This window comes from Ranitomeya variabilis, chromosome 5 (assembly GCF_051348905.1).
Source record: "Ranitomeya variabilis isolate aRanVar5 chromosome 5, aRanVar5.hap1, whole genome shotgun sequence".
NCBI classification, from domain to species: Eukaryota; Metazoa; Chordata; class Amphibia; order Anura; family Dendrobatidae; genus Ranitomeya; species Ranitomeya variabilis.
In genome coordinates, this window is record NC_135236.1 from 416,654,534 (window position 1) to 416,675,656 (window position 21,123).

At 45.3% G+C, this 21,123-nt stretch overlaps 1 protein-coding gene across 3 annotated transcripts; it reads right to left on the reverse strand.

The window, feature by feature from the left end:
- Positions 1-3,183: 3,183 nt before the first annotated feature.
- LOC143776149 (uncharacterized) lies at positions 3,184-8,002 on the reverse strand. 3 transcript variants are annotated; one of them, XM_077265201.1, is made up of 6 exons: positions 7,500-8,002; positions 6,589-6,649; positions 6,420-6,506; positions 6,059-6,254; positions 5,752-5,911; positions 3,184-4,483 (listed from the first exon to the last, which is right to left on the reverse strand). In XM_077265201.1, the coding sequence occupies exons 2-6, from the start codon at positions 6,634-6,636 to the stop codon at positions 3,433-3,435; spliced, it is 1,542 nt and encodes a 513-aa protein (XP_077121316.1). In that variant the 5' UTR covers positions 6,637-6,649; positions 7,500-8,002; the 3' UTR covers positions 3,184-3,432. The 3 variants fall into 3 exon arrangements, with proteins under 3 accessions (XP_077121316.1, XP_077121314.1, XP_077121315.1); XM_077265199.1 differs by having other exon boundaries at positions 5,752-6,254; XM_077265200.1 differs by lacking the exon at positions 7,500-8,002 and having other exon boundaries at positions 5,752-6,254; positions 6,589-7,279.
- Positions 8,003-21,123: the final 13,121 nt, after the last annotated feature.

Here is a 21,123-nt window from a genome sequence, read left to right on the forward strand (position 1 = left end):
TCGGCGTTTTTGGCTACACCCGATAGTGGAAGTCCGAGAGAGTCGTGGAGCCTATCACTGTCTGTTTGGCGAATTAAATGAGAACCAGGATAAATACTTTGAATACACAAGGATGTCACAAAACAGCTTCCGATATCTGTTGCGTCTGGTGGAAGGAACCATTTCCAGGCAGGACACGCAGCTCCGTAAATCGATTTCCCCCGAGGAACGTCTGCTGGTGACTCTACGGTACGTAATGCAATGTGAAGGATTTATATGTTCTTGCCATTTTTTAAACCCTTCACCCCGCGGCCCTTTTTCATTTTTGTGTTTTCGTTTTTCGCTCACCTCCTTTCCAGAGCCAGAATATTTTTATTTTTCCGTCAATATGGCCATGTGAGGGCTTATTTTTTGCGTGACGAGTTGTACTTTTGAATGTCATCATTTTAACATGTCATGTAATAGAAAACGGGAAAAAAAATTTCAAGTGCGGCGATATTGCAAAAAAAGTGCAATCCCACACTTTTTTTTTTGCTAGGTTTACTAAATGCTAAAACTAACCTGCCATTATGATTCTACAGGTCAGTACGAGTTCATAGACACCTATGACTAGGTTATTTTTTATCTAAATGGGGTAAAAAAAAATTCCATGCGGTACTTAAATGCCGCTGTCTGCGTTTGACAGTGGCATAACAGGTTAATAGCCGTGGGTGAATAGCGATTTCACCCGCCGCTATTGCGCGCACGACAGCTGTCCAAAACAGCTGACATGTTGCAACTTTGATGTGGCCTCAGCGCCGGAGCCCACATCAAAGGGGGAGACACGGCATGCACAGTACATGTACGGCGCATGTCGTGAAAGGGTTAAAGTTACGTGTTTTGGATTTGTGGGGTGGGGGATTGTAATTAATAATGAAAAATTCTTTCAAAACAATGTAATTAACATTATTTTTTTTTTTCTTCTTGTCAGTTTCCTTGCTACTGGAGAGACATTGAGATCACTGCATTTCCAGTTTCGTATTGGAGTATCCACACTGTCTGGTATTATTGCCGACACATGCCGTGCATTGTGGGACAACCTCCGGGAGGAGTTTTTACCCCTCCCTACAACAGAAATATGGCAGGCCAACGCCCAAAAATTCGAACAAGTTTGTTCCTTCCCTAATTGTATTGGAGCAGTTGACGGGAAACACATCCGGATTTTAAAGCCTGCACGAAGTGGTTCGCTGTTTTTTAACTACAAAAAACACTTTTCCACCGTCCTCATGGCCATTGCAGGTGCTGACTGCAGGTTTCTTGCCGTGGACATTGGCGCATTTGGCCGTGCCAATGATTCACGGACATTTAAGGAGTCAGACATGGGCCAAAGATTATACGAGAACAATTTTAATTTCCCCCAGCCACGACCTCTTCCCAACACCGAAGGACCGGCCCTGCCATTTGTTGTGGTTGGGGATGAGGCTTTTCAAATGAGTGGCAACCTACTTAAACCGTACTCCAGTCGTGGGTTGGACCGCACCAAAACTATATTTAATTATAGACTGTCCAGGGCCAGAAGAACTGTGGAGTGCGCCTTTGGCATCCTGGCCTCCAAATGGCGTATCTTAGGATCCGCTATAAATTTGAAAATTGAGACAGTGGATGAGGTGGTGAAGGCGTGTGTGGTTCTCCACAATTTCATTATTGATAAAGAGAGAGTCAACGTTGAACTCGATGAACCCATACCAAATCCATTGCCTGATTATCAAGCTAATCCTCTGCGGACAACTGTGGAGATTGCTCATATGAGGGACCAATTTGCTGCATACTTTGTTTCTGATGTTGGCCGTGTTTCATGGCAAGATCACATGGTTTAATCTTTGTGTTATGATGTCATGTAAACACTGTTGTGTCCATGTCATTTAACCATCCTATGTATGGTTATTATATGGTTATTGTTATAATGTCCCCTAATTGTATAATGCGTTGTGTTTTTAAATAAAGTTCTTGTGCCTTTCCATTTTCCAAAAACAAATCTCCCATACGTTTTTCCATAGTTGTGAAATCCAATTTTATTGAAAGTAATGTGTGTCCCCAAAAATTTGTCTGTTCCACAGTTTTGGCGTATAACATAATCGGCTCCCACCTTGTCAACCATTTTTAATCCTGCAGACTATGTGCATATGGAACCTGGCTTGACAAGGAGGGAGACGATCATGTTTGCAAAACTGTACAGAGTGAACACTATTGTACTCAGGATGCTAGAATACGTCCAGAGTCAAATAGTGGCGACACTGTGAACATTGCTTCCACCTCACCTGACCAATATTCTTAAGGTCGGTTTCACACGTCAGTGATTCCGGTACGTGAGGTGACAGTTTCCTCACGTCCCGGAGACACTGACACACGTAGACCCATAAAAATCAATGCATCTGTTCAGATGTCATTGATTTTTTGCAGACCGTGTCTCCGTTTTCGAAACACGGAGACATGTCAGTGTTCGTGGGAGCGCACGTTTTACACGGACCCAATAGAGTCAATGGGTCCGCGTAAAACACGGGCCTCACACGGACATTCTCCGTCTGGGGTCCGTGTGCGTGCAGGAGACAGCGCTACAGTAAGCGCTGTCCCCCCCACATGGTGCTGAAGCCGGTATTCATATCTTCCCTGCAGCAGCGTTAGCTGTAGAGAAAATATGAAGAATAGTGTTACAAATAAAGATCTATGTGTCAGCCGCCCCCCCCACCCCCTGTGCGCCCCCCCGCTGGTGAGAAAATACTTACCCGCTTCCCTCGCTCCTTCCTGGTCTGGCCGCGCCTCCTACTGTATGCGGTTACGTGGGGCCGATCATTTACAATCATGAATAGTCGGCTCCGCCCCTATGGGAGGTGGAGCCACATATTCATGACTGTAAATGATTCGCCCCACGTGACCGCATGCAGGAGAAGCCGCGGCCAGACCAGGAAGCAGCGATAAGTATTTTCTCACCAGCGGGGGGGGCGCACAGGGGGTGGGGGGCGCACATGGGGTGGGGGGGCGCACAGGGGGTGGGGGGGCGGCGTACACATGGATCTTTATTTTAAACATTCAAAATCATTCGCTGACACCAAAAAAGTCACAGCAGGGGCTCAATTGTTTTTACGATTTCAGAAAAGATAACGTTGGTTACACACAAAAAAAAAATTTATCTATACTGAAATCGTTGTCTGATGGTACATTGTAAACTTGACATATTGAGCAATGCTGTTTGTATTTGTAACATCAGAGTACAATGAGCGACAGCCCTATAAACAATGAAAAAAAAATTTGGATAAATATTGTCAGACATTGCACATCAGGTGTTACAAAGACAAGATTTGTGTATACGGCGCAAGGTGTGATTTGGTGCAAACTTTGAGACAATAAAAACAATGGGTTTTTTTTAAAAAAAAGGAACATTTATTTAGGGTACACAAAAAAAAAAGGGAAATGTTATTAGGGGGTACCCACATCGGCAACTAAAGGGGATTGATATCCCACACTTTTTGGGGGTGTTGAGGAGACCGAGGCGGAGGACGAGGGGGAGGAAGCAGCATAGTCTATGACACTAGACGGGATGCCATCAATCCAGCCAGTTGATGTTGGCGACACTAACTCAGCAGGAGATGAGGGAGGAGGAGGGACGACCAGTGTCCTTGGCTGGCTACTCCGGCTCCGGGTAGACCCAGGCTGGGTACTGGGTGTACTCTGTGTAGACCCAGCCTTGGTACTTGTTGTGCTCCGGGTAGACCCGGAGTTTTTTCTTGTGCTACTTTTTGGAGCAGCCATAGCCAAGGTTGGAGTGCTTGTAGTCGTCGTCATCTTCTTCTTCTTTTTCCTCCTCTCTCCCTCTGGGTGTGGGTCGGCTTCCCGTCTGTGTCCCCTTGAAGGCCTGTCATGCTCAGAACTTTCGGGGTCTGTTCTGTGGTGGCGGTGGCGGTGGCGGTGGCCCTTGGCACGCGGAGCTCTGTGGTGGTGCTCTGCAGCAGGAGTCGGAGTCATGGCAGCCAGCGATGGTACTGCGGGCATAGTTGTCGCTGACTGCATGACCCGAGCCTGCTGCAGAGCACTGACATATACATTGTTGCAGCCCTGCATGACCGAAATCTGGAGTTCCGGCGTAAGATGTTCAGCCATGCCCTTGTAAATGGCGTTAAAAAAATGTTTGGCCGGCTTCTGGAGCTCCCTTTCGATGATTTCAAGACGACGTTCGAGATTGGACATTTTATCGCACATCGCCTTGAAACCATTCTGAAAAACGGTGCTCAGATGTAAAAATTCGGGCATGACCTCCCTGTCCGAGGCCCGTTGACGCTGTCGGGAAGACCTAAAGGAAGGAGCGACAGAGGCCTCGGCCAGGGGAACATCTGATGGACCGGCTGCCGGTTCGCCAGATTGGGGTGGTGCAGACCTGCTCTCGCTGTGGGATGGCTGCGACTGTTCAGATGGCGCTTCACAAAGTACCGCTCCAGAGGGTCGGACAGTCTCGCGGGTGCTGCTGTGTGTTCTGTGAAAACATAAGGAAACCTTTAGTATACTAAATATCACATTTAACATGCGTCATTAATTAACTTTACCGCCAGATATCCATTGCTGCCATTAATATTAACCTATTTTTAATATTGACACTGCATATGCACCATCAATATTAAAAAAAAAAATGTATTTATTAAATTCACAATAGTCACCCATGGTTGTGGTTTGCAACGCCACACAATTATGCTTCAGTTGGAACTGCCATGACGTCACGGTCCTGTGACCGCGACGTCATCACAGGTCCTGCGAGCTGAGTAACCATGGGAACATAACCTGCTTTGCAGTGGAATGTATGCCGTATCGATTATATTTTACTTGTTTGTGTCTAAAAAAATCGCGGATACACCTGGATAGCCACTATACTACTCCACTATTAAATATTGGCTGGGCATGTCCAATCTACTGTGTTCTGTATACTTCGGATTTCAGTGAAATGGCTAGTAAGTCAAGGTCAACATTTTAGTAATCCCAGAAGGGAGGCGCTGCTGTGTCAAGTGTGAGAAGACCATAAATGAATAAAAAATTCAAGGTCAACGAGGCGTGAAAAGTAAAAACACAATACTTTATTCACTTCAATCAGAAGCCGAGGATGAAACATCAGCACAATACAATAAAAACACTATGTACGCGTTTCAGGTCTGATGTTCCCTGTCACCTAAAACGCGTAGATAGTGTCTATTGTATTGTGCTGATGTTTCATCCTCTGCTTATGATTGAAGAGGATAAAATTATGTATTTTTTACTTTTCACGCCTCGGTGAGCTTGTCTTTTTTTCTTCCCTTCTATACTTGGTACAAACATTTTAGTAATCCCAGAAGGGAGGCGCTGCTGTGTCAAGTGTGAGAAGACCATAAATGAATAAAAAATTCAAGGTCAACGAGGCGTGAAAAGTAAAAACACAATACTTTATTCACTTCAATCAGAAGCCGAGGATGAAACATCAGCACAATACAATAAAAACACTATGTACGCGTTTCAGGTCTGATGTTCCCTGTCACCTAAAACGCGTAGATAGTGTCTATTGTATTGTGCTGATGTTTCATCCTCTGCTTATGATTGAAGAGGATAAAATTATGTATTTTTTACTTTTCACGCCTCGGTGAGCTTGTCTTTTTTTCTTCCCTTCTATACTTGGTACTTGCCAAAATAAATGGCTGGGCAATAAACTACGTGGCTGGAAGGTAGTATGTGAATAGGAATGTTATAAAAACTAGGTGTGTGCATAGGTACTATACTTACGCTCTGCTTACAAGGACCGGTCGCAAGAACTGCAGTATACGGTTGTACTTGTACACCGAGGTCCTTGAAGCGGCAGCACCACTACGACTCTGTCCCTCCTTTTTCAGGCCCCTCTTGAAACGGTCCTTCATGGAGCGCCATCTGGTCTTCAATTGTTTAACTGTGTATAAATTAAAAAAAAAAAAAAAAGTTTTAGATAATATTTTGAAAACGATTACGCAACCGTGTGCAATCCCAATAGAAGACATCACAGACGGTTGTGTAATCCTGGCATGATGGGTCACAGCAGCATTTTGTAAATACTTACGGAAACTATCTTTGGCCTTGGGTGAAGCGCTGTCGAAGCCATCCCACAGCAATAGTGCCACCTCTATCCACAGACGGCGCAATATGCCCTGGTCCGCGTGCCGGGGGTCACGGCTGTCCCACAACGGGCCCCGTTCTTCAATGGATGCCACCATCAGGTCAATATCCAGTGGTTCATCCAGGGACCGTTGTGAAACCTAGAAAAAATGGTAAATATTAATGTTTGAAAGATCTAAAAATTGTCCCTACCTCCTCCACCGCCACCTACTACACAGAACACCACAACCTCCCACCACCCCCCATACCTGCCAAAAAAAAAAAGTTAAACAAAAAAAATTAATAGGTTTGAAAAAAATTCTTACTCTCCGTGATGCAACCACAGCTTGGCCCCGTGGTCCCTGCTCCTGCTCCCTCTCTTCCTCCTGGTTCTCCTCCTCACTTGAAGAAGCCTGCAAAATAGTTTACCAAAAAGTTGAGTGACCCATCTACAAATGACAGCGAATAGTAAGCAATAGTAGATCATGTACTCACCGCTCTCCTCAGCGGTGGGGTGTTGCTCGACTCGCTGCCGCTGGCCATGACTAATGCAATTCTGAAATAAAGAACAAAATAACATTGATACTATGCTCCTATGCACAATCCAGCAATAAATAAATAATAAAAAAAAAAAGTCATTTAAACCACAAAGAACATTGCACTCCAACTGAACTAACGCTGAGCAAACAACACTGCCACATTGATTAAATTAAAGAAACAATGGCAGAGACAACCCAATGCCAGAGTACAAAAGCCTAAAGATAAGAAGACTAATCTACAACAGACCCAATGTAGTAATCCCAAGTTTTTTTTTTTTTTTTTAAAGTACAGTATGCACGGAGCAACACAAAAAAAACAATATTTTTCTGAAAGTTAAAATTTAACAACCCCGAAAAATTAAGGGCAGAAACATTAATAACAAAACAAACTTTACAATAAAACCGACAGGGCCGGAGACAATAAAAGGGCCAATACACGCCATACCTCACAACCATAAACATACAACGATGTCTTTACACAACCACAGTGCTGAACATAATACACAACTTGCAATAAAAAATTAATAAATGTAATAAAAGGGCTCAGAATCATTCTATACTACCATACTTTACAATAAAACCGACAGGGCCGGAGACTATTAAACGCCATCATATAACGCAAGAATAAAACATCACAACTTAATACAAAAAACACCACCAAACCAATAAATGGAAACGAAAAATCTACCCTGGAAAGAACAATAATCAAGGCCGCAGACCATGAAACGCCATCGTATACAACGCCATACATCAGAACCAGACCAAAAATACCACAATATCCTAACCACAGTGCAGAATATAAAACACAACTTGCAAAAAATTTTTTAAAAAACATGGAGAAAATGCACAGAATCATTCTATACTTACATCTCTGGACAGCGGATGAATAGAAGTCGTCTTCTGGAGATGTGCCTGTGGTGTCTTGCCTCAAGATGCTGCAGCAGAAGTGACAAACAATCCAAAATTTTCTTTATATATGGGGGATGTTTTTCTCACTGTTTGCACCGTCTAGACATTGTCTAGACACTTTTTTGTTTCATTTTAGCTAACGACGCATGCGTCGCACAACGCACGCACGACGCACACCCGCGACGCAAGTGCGTCGTCAATAGGTTTCAATGGGAAATTGTAACGCATTGACGACGCACGAGCGACGCAAGTGCGACGCGCGCGTTTTTTGAACGCAAGAAAAATGCTACATGTAGCGTCTTCGACGCCACCCAGGTGCGGTGAAACGACGCATGCGTCGTGCGTTTTACCGAAAACGCACAACAACGCAACGCATGCGTCCCCAATGAAAAAGATAGGGGCGCATGACGCATGCGTTGTCGTGCGTCGACGACGCTGCGTCGCATGACGCTAATGTGAACGTAGCCTTTGAAAGGATCAGAAGCGAGATATATTGTGCTGAGTGAGAAACGAGATCAAAGCAAGAAGGAGAATACCAGTAGGAGTCGTGCTGTAAGACCGAGGCAACATCCTACTGAGGCGCACAGCCGGCGGCCGGAACGCCGAGGAAGTATTTATATATCTAGCTCTAAGCAATACTTCAAACCAACGGCAGGACAGTCAGTCACAGGCGGGCTGTCTCACCTAAATCACCTAAGAAGACATAGGGGGCAACCTGTGGAGAGGGGCGACTCTAGGGTCCCGGAAGAGCTCTGAGCCTACCCGTCATACGGGTGCGTCCCAACCATAACACCAGGAGGGACGGATTAGCAGAATATCATCTAATCGAGTTGTGAGGGAACACGAGAAACAGACACAACAGTTGTGGGGACTTTCCGTAAGCATAGCAGGGGAGGACCACAACACATAGCGCTAGCAGGAAGGCACAGATTTCCACCTGCAAAGAGAACACTGGAGGTGCCATCGGACCGGCCGGACTTGCGCAGCCTGGTGAACCGTATTCCGGACTGAGGACCCAGAGACCTTCAGTAAAGAGGTAAAGAGACTGCAACCTGGTGTCCTCGTTATTTACTGCACCGCACCACCACCACTATCCACATCTATTATTTACCGTACGCCCCTCAGCAGGGTCACGGACCGGGCCTAGCCACCGTGACAACCCCAGAGCAGAGACTCAGAGGCCCGGTACCGGGTACCCCTCGGCCCTGCGGCAGTGGGGGCGCTACACATGCCACCCCCCTGCTGCTGGCAGACACATGCTTCCCCCCCTCTGCTGCTGGTAGGCACATGCCACCCCCCCTCCTGCTAGCAGACACATGCCCCCCCTGTGCTGCTGGCAGGCACATGCCACCCCCCTGCTGCTGGCAGACACATGCTCCCCCCCTCTGCTGCTGGCAGGCACATGCCACCCCCCTGCTGCTGGCAGACACGTCCCTCCTGTGCTGCTGGCAGGCACATGCCCCCCGTGCTGCTGGCAGAAACATGCCCCCCCTGTGCTGCTGGCAGTCATATGCACCCTGTGCTGCTGGCAAGCACATGCCCCCCATGCTGCTGGCAGGCACATGCCCCTCCCTGTGCTGCTGTCAGACACATGCTCCCCCCCGTGCTGCTGGCAGACACATGCCCCCCGTACTGCTGGCAGGCACATGATAAAATAACAAACACTTAACGCACCTTTCCCTGATGGCTCCGTGCTCACAGCTCCTCGGTTGCGCTTCCTGTTTCCCAGGCATCGGATCATGTGACCTGGGCACACAGTGATGCCCTCACTGTGTTGTGCCGATCACATGATCGGATGTCAGCACAGATACAGGAAGAAACCGAGGAGCTGTGAGCACGGAACCATCAGGGGAAGGTGAGTTAAGTGTTTGTTATTTTATCATGTGCCTGCCAGCAGCACAGGATGGGGGAGCATATGCCTGCCAGCAGCGCAGGGAGGGGGAAGCATGTGCCTGCCAGCAGCACAGGGGGGCATATAAGAGTGACCGGGGGCCATATCCATGATGGGTGTGGGGGGAAGAGTGCAGGCACCTATAATATTCGCTGCTCCCCTGTGAATCAACTCGGCACAGGTTCAGCACCGAGGTGATGGACAGCAGGTGCAATGAATATTACATGAGGCTAATGAGCGGGAGCACAGAACCTCCTGCTGTCTCAGCAGCCCGCAGGCAGCCCACCCCAGCCCCCTGACACCACTCCAGAGCCGCCCCCCCTCCTCTACAGCACAGCACACAGATTCGGATTATAAGACGCACCCCCCACTTTCCCCAAAAATTTCGGGGAACAAAAGTGCGTCTTATAGTCCGAAAAATATGGTATATTTTCTACGGCAATACAGCATTGTTCCATCTTCTAGATTTCTTAAAGTGAGAAGGACCATTTCAGTCAGACCATAGACTGATTCCCTGTTATTATCTAATTACAATGGTTGGACAGTAGTGTGCTATTTGTTAACAGTAAGGGTGAGATGTGACAACCACATTTTTATGAGCTGTAAGTGGAACAGGCATCAAAGCAGATGTAGATACCATAGTGCTCTCAAATATAAGTAAGACAAGTAAAGAATAAAGGTCATTAGGAAATTCTTCCAAAGCTTTTTGGCAAATAAAGAATAGTTCAACGTGTTTCACTTCAGTTGGTAAAAGACCACATGACACTGACAGGTAATACACAGGGTTAGAAGAAGGGAAAGAAGTGTAGCATCAAGAAGGCACCATTATGATAAAATGTCATGTCATTCTCAATAAAAAAAATATGTGTTATCAATTGCAGTATCCTCACTTGTGTGTCTATGATCTTAATGGCCCTTAGTGATTTCAATTTTTATTTAATAAATTGATACTATACATGTGCATTCGAAACTTTGTAATATACCTTTGCTTTACCCTCAATTTATGGGTACAATCCGTAAAATCTATTTTCAATGAAGACAGATGTTGACATTGCTGAGATAAGAGATGAGTTGCTGCTCATATGTTTTAATGGTGAGGGGAGGAGGATGAAGGAGCTAGAGGCAAATGCAGATTTTACTTCAAGCTCTCCTGGAATGACTGTTACATTTTAAGAGCCATTATCATATATTGAAGTGGAACTTAAGATGGTATATTGCACTAAGACTTTTTTGTATGTACTTTTACCACACAGTGACCAGCATAAAAAAATCCTGAATTGCTGGTTTTTGTTCATTCTGCCTCCCAAAAATAGAATAGAAAGTGATCAAAAAATGTTATGTTCCTCAAAATGTTACCCATAAAAAAGTAAACTCATCCTGCAAAAAAACAAGCCCCCAACTAACTCTGTTGGAAAAAATAGAAAATCAATCTCAAAAACTTATTTTTGAAAAAAAAAGCGTTTTTAGTGTGTATTAGTAGCCAAACATGAAAAATATATATCTGGTATCACTGTAATGGCACCGACCCAAAGAATAAAGTCATCTAATCAATTATTTTGCATGAGGAACAGCATAAAAATTAAATAGAAGAAATTCTTCACCTGTTCTTGATTTGTTCATTCTGCCTCCCAAAGATCGCAGTAAGGCTCCGCTCACATTTCTCCTGCACTCTACACTGAAAGCTTAAAGGTTTTCTGAGTAAATCTCTGAAATACATGCTTCAGATGGAACCCCAAAGGAAGATTCCCTATAATGAGGCAGATGGAGGAACTGTGGATGCCATCTGACCTATGATCACGTGGTGTCTGTCTTTTTAAGCGTGCATTAAAGCCCAGTCAGCCACGGCTTTGTACACCTCTCAAAAGAAGGACAATGCTGAACAGAGGCCAGATGGAGTCCAGAGTTACTCTATTGCCTCATTATAGTGACTGGAGTCCTCAGGGGTTTCATCTGAATCACGTCACTCAGAGATTTAGATAGAAATCCTGATGTAAGTGCTCAGCATACAGTGCAGGATAAATGTGATCCAAAATGTTATGTAAAATGTTCTCAATAAAAGATTCAACTTAATCCACAAAAAAATCAAGTTTCCGCTCAGGTCTGTCATCTGTCAATGGAAATATAAGGAGCTTTAATGCTACTGGCAGCACAATGGCTCTGGAAAAGCATTATGGCTCTTCGTCCCCCAAAATAAATCCAGTTAATTCTGCATTACCCCTCCTTTCTGAGCCCCACAGTGTGCCTACACCACATTTAACACCCTCAGTACGAGTTGGACACAATGTATGGTCACCACAACGTATGGGCACTACAATAGCAGATTTGCAATTTTCACTCCCCAACATCCACATTTGCATGATTCTGGAAAACACACATAGAGTTAAAATAGTCACTACACCAGTAGATAAATTCCCAGAGGGGTGTAATTTCTAAAATGGGGTCACTTGAAGGAGAATTCTGCTTTTCTTGCACATAGGGGCTCTATCTATATAGTCCACAAACAATTCTACACTCCCTGACAGACGTTATGTCGCTTATCCATGTTATGTAAATAAAAGCTTATAACCTGATGTTAAATTCATTCTTTGGTTGTATAAACTATTCTTTTGAAAGCTGAAACTCTCCAAAATGTGATTTAGGTTAAGAAAATAAATTGGCATCAATGCAGAAATATTGATCAGTTAATGGACACAGAATGGTCAGATTTTTGCAAGACAAAAGTTTTGTCACCCACAGAAAGTAATGTGATATTCAAACAAATAATTAACTTAAAATATAAATATATGTTGCATAACATTGGTGAATGAAGTTGTGGTGCTATTAGAGTCATATTTAATATTTTATGTGATTTCCATGAGCTTGAAGGACTGCATCCATGCGGTTCAACAATGATTCATACAATTTATTAATGAAGTCATCAGGAATAGCAAAGAATGCAGTCTTACATGCCTCCCAGAGTTCATCTAGATTCTTTGGTTTTGTCTTTAAGCTTCTTCTTTCATCCTACCCCAAACATGCTCAGCGATGTTCATGTCTGGTGACTGGGCTGGTCAGTCCTTGAGCACATTGATCTTTTTTGCCTGGAGGAACTTTGTTGTAGAGATGGATGTATGAGATGGAGCACCATCCTGCTGCAGAATTTGACCCCTTTTATGATTTGGAATATAAGAGGTAGCTAATACTTCTTGATATTTTAGGCTATTGATATTGCCTTCCACCTTGCAAATGTTTTGCACACCCCCATACTGGTTGTAACCCCAGACCATGATCTTTCCACCACCACATTTAACAGTTTTCTGGGTGTATTTTGGATCCATACAGGCTCCAGTAGGTCTCCTGCAGTATTTGCAGTGGCTGTGGTGTAATTATACTGAAGATTCATCAGAAAAATCCACCTTCTGCCACTTTTCCAGCGTCTATCTGTTTAGCAGGCTGTGGGACTTTGCAAATGCCACACGGTTTTTTATTTGCCTTTTGTTTAGTGCTGGCTTCTGGGCACTGATTCGACCATGGAGGCCATTTCGAGACAGAATCCTACAAACTGTTCTAGTTGACACAGGGACTTGAGGTGACCAGGCCTGTTGGAGCTCTGCTGCAGTGGAAGATGGGTTTGCTTTGGATTTTCTAACCAACAAACGTTCCTCCTGAGCAGTTGTCTTGCGGGGACTGCCGGACCTGGGCTTGTCAGACACATCTCCAGTCTCTTGAAATCTTTTTTTAATTCTTTGTACTTGACGCTGAGACATATTACAGGTGCAACCTCTGCAGTGGATCTGGTCTTTAGCCTCTTGATAATCCAGGCTTTGGTTGCAGGGTGGATTTTTGGCATGTTGTCAGAGCTCAAGTTGCAGTTCAAGTGAAGGTCTGGGGTGCTGGGTTTCTTTTTATACACACACTAATTAACCGATCATTTACTGAGCACAGGTGAGGATGTAAACTAGGATTGGGTGTATTATATGACCAGGCGACAAAACTTTTGTCTTGCCAAAATCTGACCATTCTGTATCCATTAACTGATAAATATTTTTGCATTGATGCCAATTTATTTTCTTAACCTAAACCACATTTCGGAAGGTTTCAGCTTTCAAAAGAATAATTTATACAACCAATGGATGAATTTAACATCAGGTTATAAGCTTTTATTTACATAACATGGATAAGCGACATAACTTCTGTCAGGGAGTGTATGATAATTCTCCAAGAGTCAAATAGTGCTCCGTCCCTCCCAAGTCTCGCCTTGTGGCTAAACAGTACTGTACAGCCACATATGGGTTATTGCCTTGTTTAGCAGAAATTGGTGCCATTTTTACCCATTTCAGCTTGTGAAAATGTCATATCTGGGGCTAAAACAACATTTTTGTGTTAAAAAATTTAATTATTTTTTCTTTACTGCACAATGGTATAAAATTCTGTGACACATCCGTGTTGTTGCTTAGATCACTGCAACATTGAATTAATTCATCAAGATGTGTAGTTTGTAAAAAGGGATAACTTATGGGTGTTTCTGTTGTTCTGGCATCTCAAGGGCTCAACCAGTGGGTCATGGCATCCGCAAGCTATGACAGGAAAATCTGCACTATAATATGGTGCTCCTTCACTTCTGAGCTTTCCACTGTGCTTGAAAAGTAGTTCCCTAGTACATTTAGGGTATTGGCGTACTCAAGAGAAATTGCACAAAACAAACAGTATGGTCCTTTTTTCCTATTAGCCCTTAAACAACATTTTAGTGGTAAAAATGTAATTATTCTTTCTTCACCGACCAATCGTATAAAATTCTGTGAGGCATATTTGGTGTCAATTAATTAACTGAGAGGTGTAGTTTGTACAGTGGGTCACTTATGGAAGGGTTCTGCTGTTCTGGCACCTCAGGGTCTCTGCCAATGTGACATGGCATCCTCAAACCTTTCCAGCAAAATCTGCACTCCAATAAGGCATTCCTTCCATTCTGAGCTTTGCACTGTCCCTCAAAAGTAATTTTTGAACACATATGTGGTATTAGCGAACTCAGGAGAAATTGGTTAACAAACTGTATCATTTATTTTATGCTAATATCTCTTTTGAAAACTGAAAACTTGGGGCCAAAGCAACATTGGAAAAAATGGTAATTTTCTACTGACTCAGAACAATGTTATACAATTCTGTGAATCGCCTGAGGATTAAAAATGCTCACTACACCCCTAGATGAATTCCTCAAGAGGTATAGTTTCCAAAATGTAGTCACTTGTGGGGGTATCTGTTGTTTTGGCATGTCAGGAGCTCTTCAAGTGTGACATGGCATTCACAATCTATTCCAGCCAAAATTGCGCTCAGAATTTAGTTAGTGCTCCATTCTAAGCCCTACCATCTGCCCAAAAGGTGGTTTTTCACCACATATGGAGGTATTGGTGTACTCAGGAGGAATCGCACAACAAATTTTGGGGTCCATTTTTTCCTGTTTCTTTTAAGAAAAGGAAAAAACTGAAACTAAAACAACATTTTTGTGGGAAAAAATGTATTTTTTTCATTTACACACTGTAAAGAGGCTTCTGGCCATGTAGTGAATGGGAGGTATGTGTCGCAGAGAAGGCTGTTCCCTGCGATGCTACCCAGAGTATTTTGCTTTAGTGCATGTGAGTACTATGATGTCGTTTAGTGTACCTGGGTCCGGGTTGCAGGTAGCTGTGAGAGATGGGCGGGTCTGACTACCCACATACCTCACCTGTGGGTGTGGTTACAGCCTACATAATGGAGATTGTTGTTTGGTACATGGTCAGTGTCTTGTTAGGTAGAAGGTCTCCTGGGTTTGTTGCTCCAGACCAAGCCTGCGTGCTGGACATTGCCCCAGCCTGTGTGCCCACAGGCCTGAAGGAGCAGAGAGCCCCAGGTAAGGACAGTTTTGTGTTGTTTTGCCTGCTATGAAGGCTGTTTACTGTTTGTTGTTACTGCTGGGTTTATGAAGGAAATAAACCCACACGGACTTTCTTAAGAAGCACGCCTCCTGTTTTCTTCCTGCTACACCTAAGTAAGTATGATCCTTTACATTTGGTGCTAGACTGTGGGCATCGGTCCAGGAGGTACCTGGGAAGACTACAGCAGATCCATCCCTCCTTGGGGTGCACACCGTGGACTACCCACAACCCTCTCAGGGCCCTCACCGCCTGCTGCATGACAGTCTACCTGCCCCAACAGTTCCTCACAGCAAGGCTTCGCACTTGCGTCTGGAAGAGTGTGAAGCTCAGGGAGAGCTTGCGCTAAAAGCTGAACAAGACGATCCCTCGGTCGTGGCAGATGACTTGATAGAAATGTCCAAGGCAAAGCAGGAGGTGTCCGTTCATGAAAAGGATGAGACTTTGCTCTTCCAGTGCCTGGTAGGGGTACCTGAGGACGTGCAAGAAGCGTGTGCCAGTGAGGCAGTGCATGAGGCATTTAGAAAGATGTTGAAAGCATGTAGTGTGAACTGGGCGCCAGAGACTCAGCAGTTGGTTATACTGTCGATTAGGGAACACACTGAAGCGGGTGGCTATCCTGAGTGACATGCACCTACACTGTCTCCGCACGAAACAGATGATCCTGTTAAGGAATAAGGAAGCTGCTCGACGTCTGGAGCATGCAAAGAAAGCTCAAAGTCAACTGAGGTTTGTAAAAGACATCATTCAGCTGCCCAGAAATCTGGTGAGGAAAGTCATTGGGAGACTTGCACAAGTGATGCAAGAAATTGTGAATGAGTCTGGTGTGGCGAGTGTGAGGATCCCGGCTGATTGTCGGGTCAATGGAGAGCCTTAAAAATATTCAAATACTCCTTGAATATTGGCTGGCGTACCTACAAGAGGTAGAGCAGCTGAGACAGAACAGACTGCAGATTATGGTACAGCTACAGGAAATGGAAAGAAGGTGGCGACCACTTCCAACCTGGGGTATAGAGAGACGAAGGGGTTCCCTAAAAACTAGTAGTATGCAATCTGAAGCTAAAAGGGTTAGAAGTAGTGTCTCCTCTGTTAACTCAGTGCTGAGTAGCATAAGCAGGAGAACCTGTATCAGATGTAGTGACAAAGGGTCAGACTCAGACCAGACAGCAGGCTTGACTGTAAGGGAATCTCGAGGCTGCACAAACCAGTGGAGGCAGTCAGGGAGAGAATGGTCTGGAAAAGGGGCAACTCTACCAGAGGACGTGAAGGAGTGAAATGATACATTGTTCCAAAAAGGTTCACTGACAGGGCCCGATTTTGAATGACGGGTGTACTATCAAAGGAGACCGAGAAGGGTCTCTGGTCTGGTAATGGAAGGTGCCAAGCCCCACGGCTTTAGGCAGAGGGGGAGGTATGTAAGGAGGCTAATGGCTGTGTAGTCAATGGGAGGTATGTGTGCAGAGATGACTGCTTCTTGCTATGCAACCCGGAGTATTTTGCTTTAGTGCACGTGAGCACTAATAAATAATAATCTTTATATAGCGCTAACATATTCCGCAGCACTTTGCAGTTTGCACACATTGTCATCACTGTCGCCGATGGTGCTCACAATCTAAATTCCCTATCAGTATTTTTTGGGGGGGAATGTGGGAGGAAACTGGAGTACCCAGAGGAAACCCACACAAACACAGGGAGAACATACAAACTCCTTTCAGATGTTGTCCTTGGTGGGATTTGAGCCCAGGACTCCAGCGCTACAAGGCTGCAGTGCTATCCACTGAGCCACTGTACTGCCACTAAGATTTTGTTTAGTGCACCTGGGTCCGGGTTGCGGGTACCTATGAGAAATGGGTGGGTCTGGCTACCCACATACCTCACTTGTGGGGGGTTTTACAGCCTACATAATGGAGGCTGTTGTTTGGCACATGGCCTGTGTCTTGGGAGGTAGAAGACCTCCTGGGTGTGTGGCTTGAGACTGAGCCTGCATGCTGGACATTGCCCCAGGGTGTGTGCCCACAGGCCTGAGGGAGCAGAGAGCCCTCGGTAAGGACAGTTTTGTGTTGTTTTGCCTGCTATGAAGGCTGTTTACTGTTTGTTGTTACTGCTGGGTTTATGAAGTAAATAAACCCACACAGACTTTATAAAGAAGCACGCCTCCTGTTTTCCTCCTGCCACACCTAGATGAGTATGATCCCATACAGCACCTTAACGTTATAAAATTCAGTGAAGCACTTGTGGGTATAAGGTGCTCACCACACATCTAAATAAGTTACTTGAGTGGTGTAGTTTCAAAATGGGGTCACTTGTGGGGGGTTTCCACTGTTTTGGCACATCAGGGGCTCTGAAAATGCAACATGCAGACCACTTTCTATTCCAGCCAATTTTGCATTACAAAGTCAAATGGTGCTCCCAAGCTGTGCGTCCAAACAGTAGTTTTCCGCCACATATGGGATATTGGAGTACTCAGGAGAAATTCCACAACAAAGTTTATGGTCCATTTTTTCCTGTTACCCCTTTGAAAATGCTAAATTTGGGACTAAAGCAACATTTTTGTGGGAAAAAGTACAATTTTCATTTTTTCCTTCCACATTACTTTAATTCCTGTGAAGCCTCTAAAGGGTTAATAAACTTCTTGAATGAGGTTTTGAGCACTTTGAGTGCAGTTTGGGTGTAGTTTTTGAAATGATGTCACTTCAAATGGGATATGGTCCCTAAAAAATTGGTTTTGAAAATTTTGTTGGAAAAAGTAGAAATAGCTGATATATGTTTGCCCTTCTAACTTCTTAAGAAAAAATGATGCTAATATCAAGAAGACGTGGTAAATGCTATTTCTTAAATATTTTCTGTTTTATATATATATATATATATATATATATATATATATATATATATATATATGTAGCGCCCCCACCGCCGCAGGGCCGAGGGGTACCCGGTACCGGGCCTCTGAGTCTCTGCTCTGGGGTTGTCACGGTGGCTAGACCCGGTCCGTGACCCTGCTGAGGGGCGTACAGTGATAGATGTAGATGGTGGTAGTGGTGCGGTGTAGTGCCGGTCGCAGTAAATAACGAGGACACCAGGTTGCAGTCTCTTTACCTCTTTACTGAAGGTCTCTGGGTCCTCAGTCCGGAATACGGTTCACCAGGCTACGCAAGTCCGGCCGGTCCAATGGCACCTCCAGAGTTCTCTTTGCAGGTGGAAATCTGTGCCTTCCTGCTAGCGCTATGTGTTGTGGTCCTCCCCTGCTGTGCTTACGGGATAGTCCCCACAACTGTTGTGTCTGTTTCTCGTGTTCCCTCACAACTCGATTAGATGATGTTCTGCTAATCCTCCGTCCCTCCCTGATGTTACGGTTGGGACGCACCCGTATGACGGGTAGGCTCAGAGCTCTTCCGGGACCCTAGAGTCGCCCCTCTCCACAGGTTGCCCCCTATGTCTGCGTAGGTGATTTAGGTGAGACAGCCCACCTGTGACTGACTGTCCTGCCGTTGGTTTGAAGTATGGCTTAGAGCTCTGTACTTCCTCGGCGTTCCGGCCGCCGGTTGTTTGCGCCTCAGTAGGATGTTGCCTTGATCTTACAGCACGACTCCTACTGGTATTCTCCTTCTTGCTTTGATCTCGTTTCTCACTCAGCACAATAAATCTCGCTTCTTATCCTTTCTTGGGGCACCTGTTATGGTTCTCAATGGCAAGAGAACATAGCCCAGCAAACATACGAACTAGCTCTTGGAAGGATGGAAACTAAACTGACCATGAACTAAACCTGCCGCACAACTAACAGTAGCCGGGTAGCGTAGCCTGCGTTTTATCCCTAGACGCCCAGCGCCGGCCGGAGGACTAACTAATCCTGGCAGAGGAAAATATAGTCCTGGCTCACCTCTAGAGAAATTTCCCCGAAAGGCAGACAGAGGCCCCCACAAATATTGGCGGTGATTTTAGATGAAATGACAAACGTAGTATGAAAATAGGTTTAGCAAAATTGAGGTCCGCTTACTAGATAGCAGGAAGACAGAAAGGGCACTTTCATGGTCAGCTGAAAACCCTATCAAAATACCATCCTGAAATTACTTTAAGACTCTAGTATTAACTCATAACATCAGAGTGGCAATTTCAGATCACAAGAGCTTTCCAGACACAGAAACGAAACTACAGCTGTGAACTGGAACAAAATGCAAAAACAAACAAGGACTAAGTCCAACTTAGCTGGGAGTTGTCTAGCAGCAGGAACATGCACAGAAAGGCTTCTGATTACAATGTTGACCGGCATGGAAGTGACAGAGGAGCAAGGCTAAATAGCGACTCCCACATCCTGATGGAAACAGGTGAACAGAGAGGATGATGCACACCAGTTCAATTCCACCAGTGGCCACCGGGGGAGCCCAAAATCCAATTTCACAACAGTACCCCCCCCCTCAAGGAGGGGGCACCGAACCCTCACCAGAACCACCAGGGCGATCAGGATGAGCCCTATGAAAGGCACGGACCAAATCGGAGGCATGAACATCAGAGGCAGTCACCCAAGAATTATCCTCCTGACCGTATCCCTTCCATTTGACCAGATACTGGAGTTTCCGTCTGGAAACACGGGAGTCCAAGATTTTTTCCACAACGTACTCCAACTCGCCCTCAACCAACACCGGAGCAGGAGGCTCAACGGAAGGCACAACCGGTACCTCATACCTGCGCAATAATGACCGATGAAAAACATTATGAATAGAAAAAGATGCAGGGAGGTCCAAACGGAAGGACACAGGGTTAAGAATCTCCAATATCTTGTACGGGCCGATGAACCGAGGCTTAAACTTGGGAGAAGAAACCCTCATAGGGACAAAACGAGAAGACAACCACACCAAGTCCCCAACACAAAGCCGAGGACCAACCCGACGCCGGCGGTTGGCAAAAAGCTGAGTCTTCTCCTGGGACAACTTCAAATTGTCCACTACCTGCCCCCAAATCTGATGCAACCTCTCCACCACAGCATCCACTCCAGGACAATCCGAAGATTCCACCTGACCAGAAGAAAATCGAGGATGAAACCCCGAATTACAGAAAAAGGGAGACACCAAGGTGGCAGAACTGGCCCGATTATTGAGGGCAAACTCCGCTAAAGGCAAAAAAGCAACCCAATCATCCTGATCTGCAGACACAAAACACCTCAAATATGTCTCCAAGGTCTGATTCGTCCGCTCGGTCTGGCCATTAGTCTGAGGATGGAAAGCAGACGAGAAAGACAAATCTATGCCCATCCTAGCACAGAATGCTCGCCAAAATCTAGACACGAATTGGGTACCTCTGTCAGAAACGATATTCTCCGGAATACCATGCAAACGGACCACATTTTGAAAAAACAGAGGAACCAACTCGGAAGAAGAAGGCAACTTAGGCAGGGGAACCAAATGGACCATCTTAGAGAAACGATCACACACCACCCAGATGACAGACATCTTCTGAGAAACAGGAAGATCCGAAATAAAATCCATCGAGATGTGCGTCCAGGGCCTCTTCGGGATAGGCAAGGGCAACAACAATCCACTAGCCCGAGAACAACAAGGCTTGGCCCGAGCACAAACGTCACAAGACTGCACGAAGCCTCGCACATCTCGAGACAGGGAAGGCCACCAGAAGGACCTTGCCACCAAATCCCTGGTACCAAAGATTCCAGGATGACCTGCCAACGCAGAAGAATGAACCTCAGAAATGACTTTACTGGTCCAATCATCAGGAACAAACAGTCTACCAGGTGGGCAACGATCAGGTCTATCCGCCTGAAACTCCTGCAAGGCCCGCCGCAGGTCTGGAGAAACGG

Excerpts from the sequence above, each read along its gene's own strand:
- LOC143776149 (XM_077265199.1), bottom strand. The coding sequence starts at position 6,636 with ATGGCCAGCGGCAGCGAGTCGAGCAACACCCCACCGCTGAGGAGAGCG. Across the intron at positions 6,507-6,588 it reads CCCCACCGCTGAGGAGAGCG|GCTTCTTCAAGTGAGGAGGA; the intron begins GTGAGTACATGA and ends ACTATTTTGCAG. Across the intron at positions 6,255-6,419 it reads CTGTGGTTGCATCACGGAGA|GTTTCACAACGGTCCCTGGA; the intron begins GTAAGAATTTTT and ends CATTTTTTCTAG.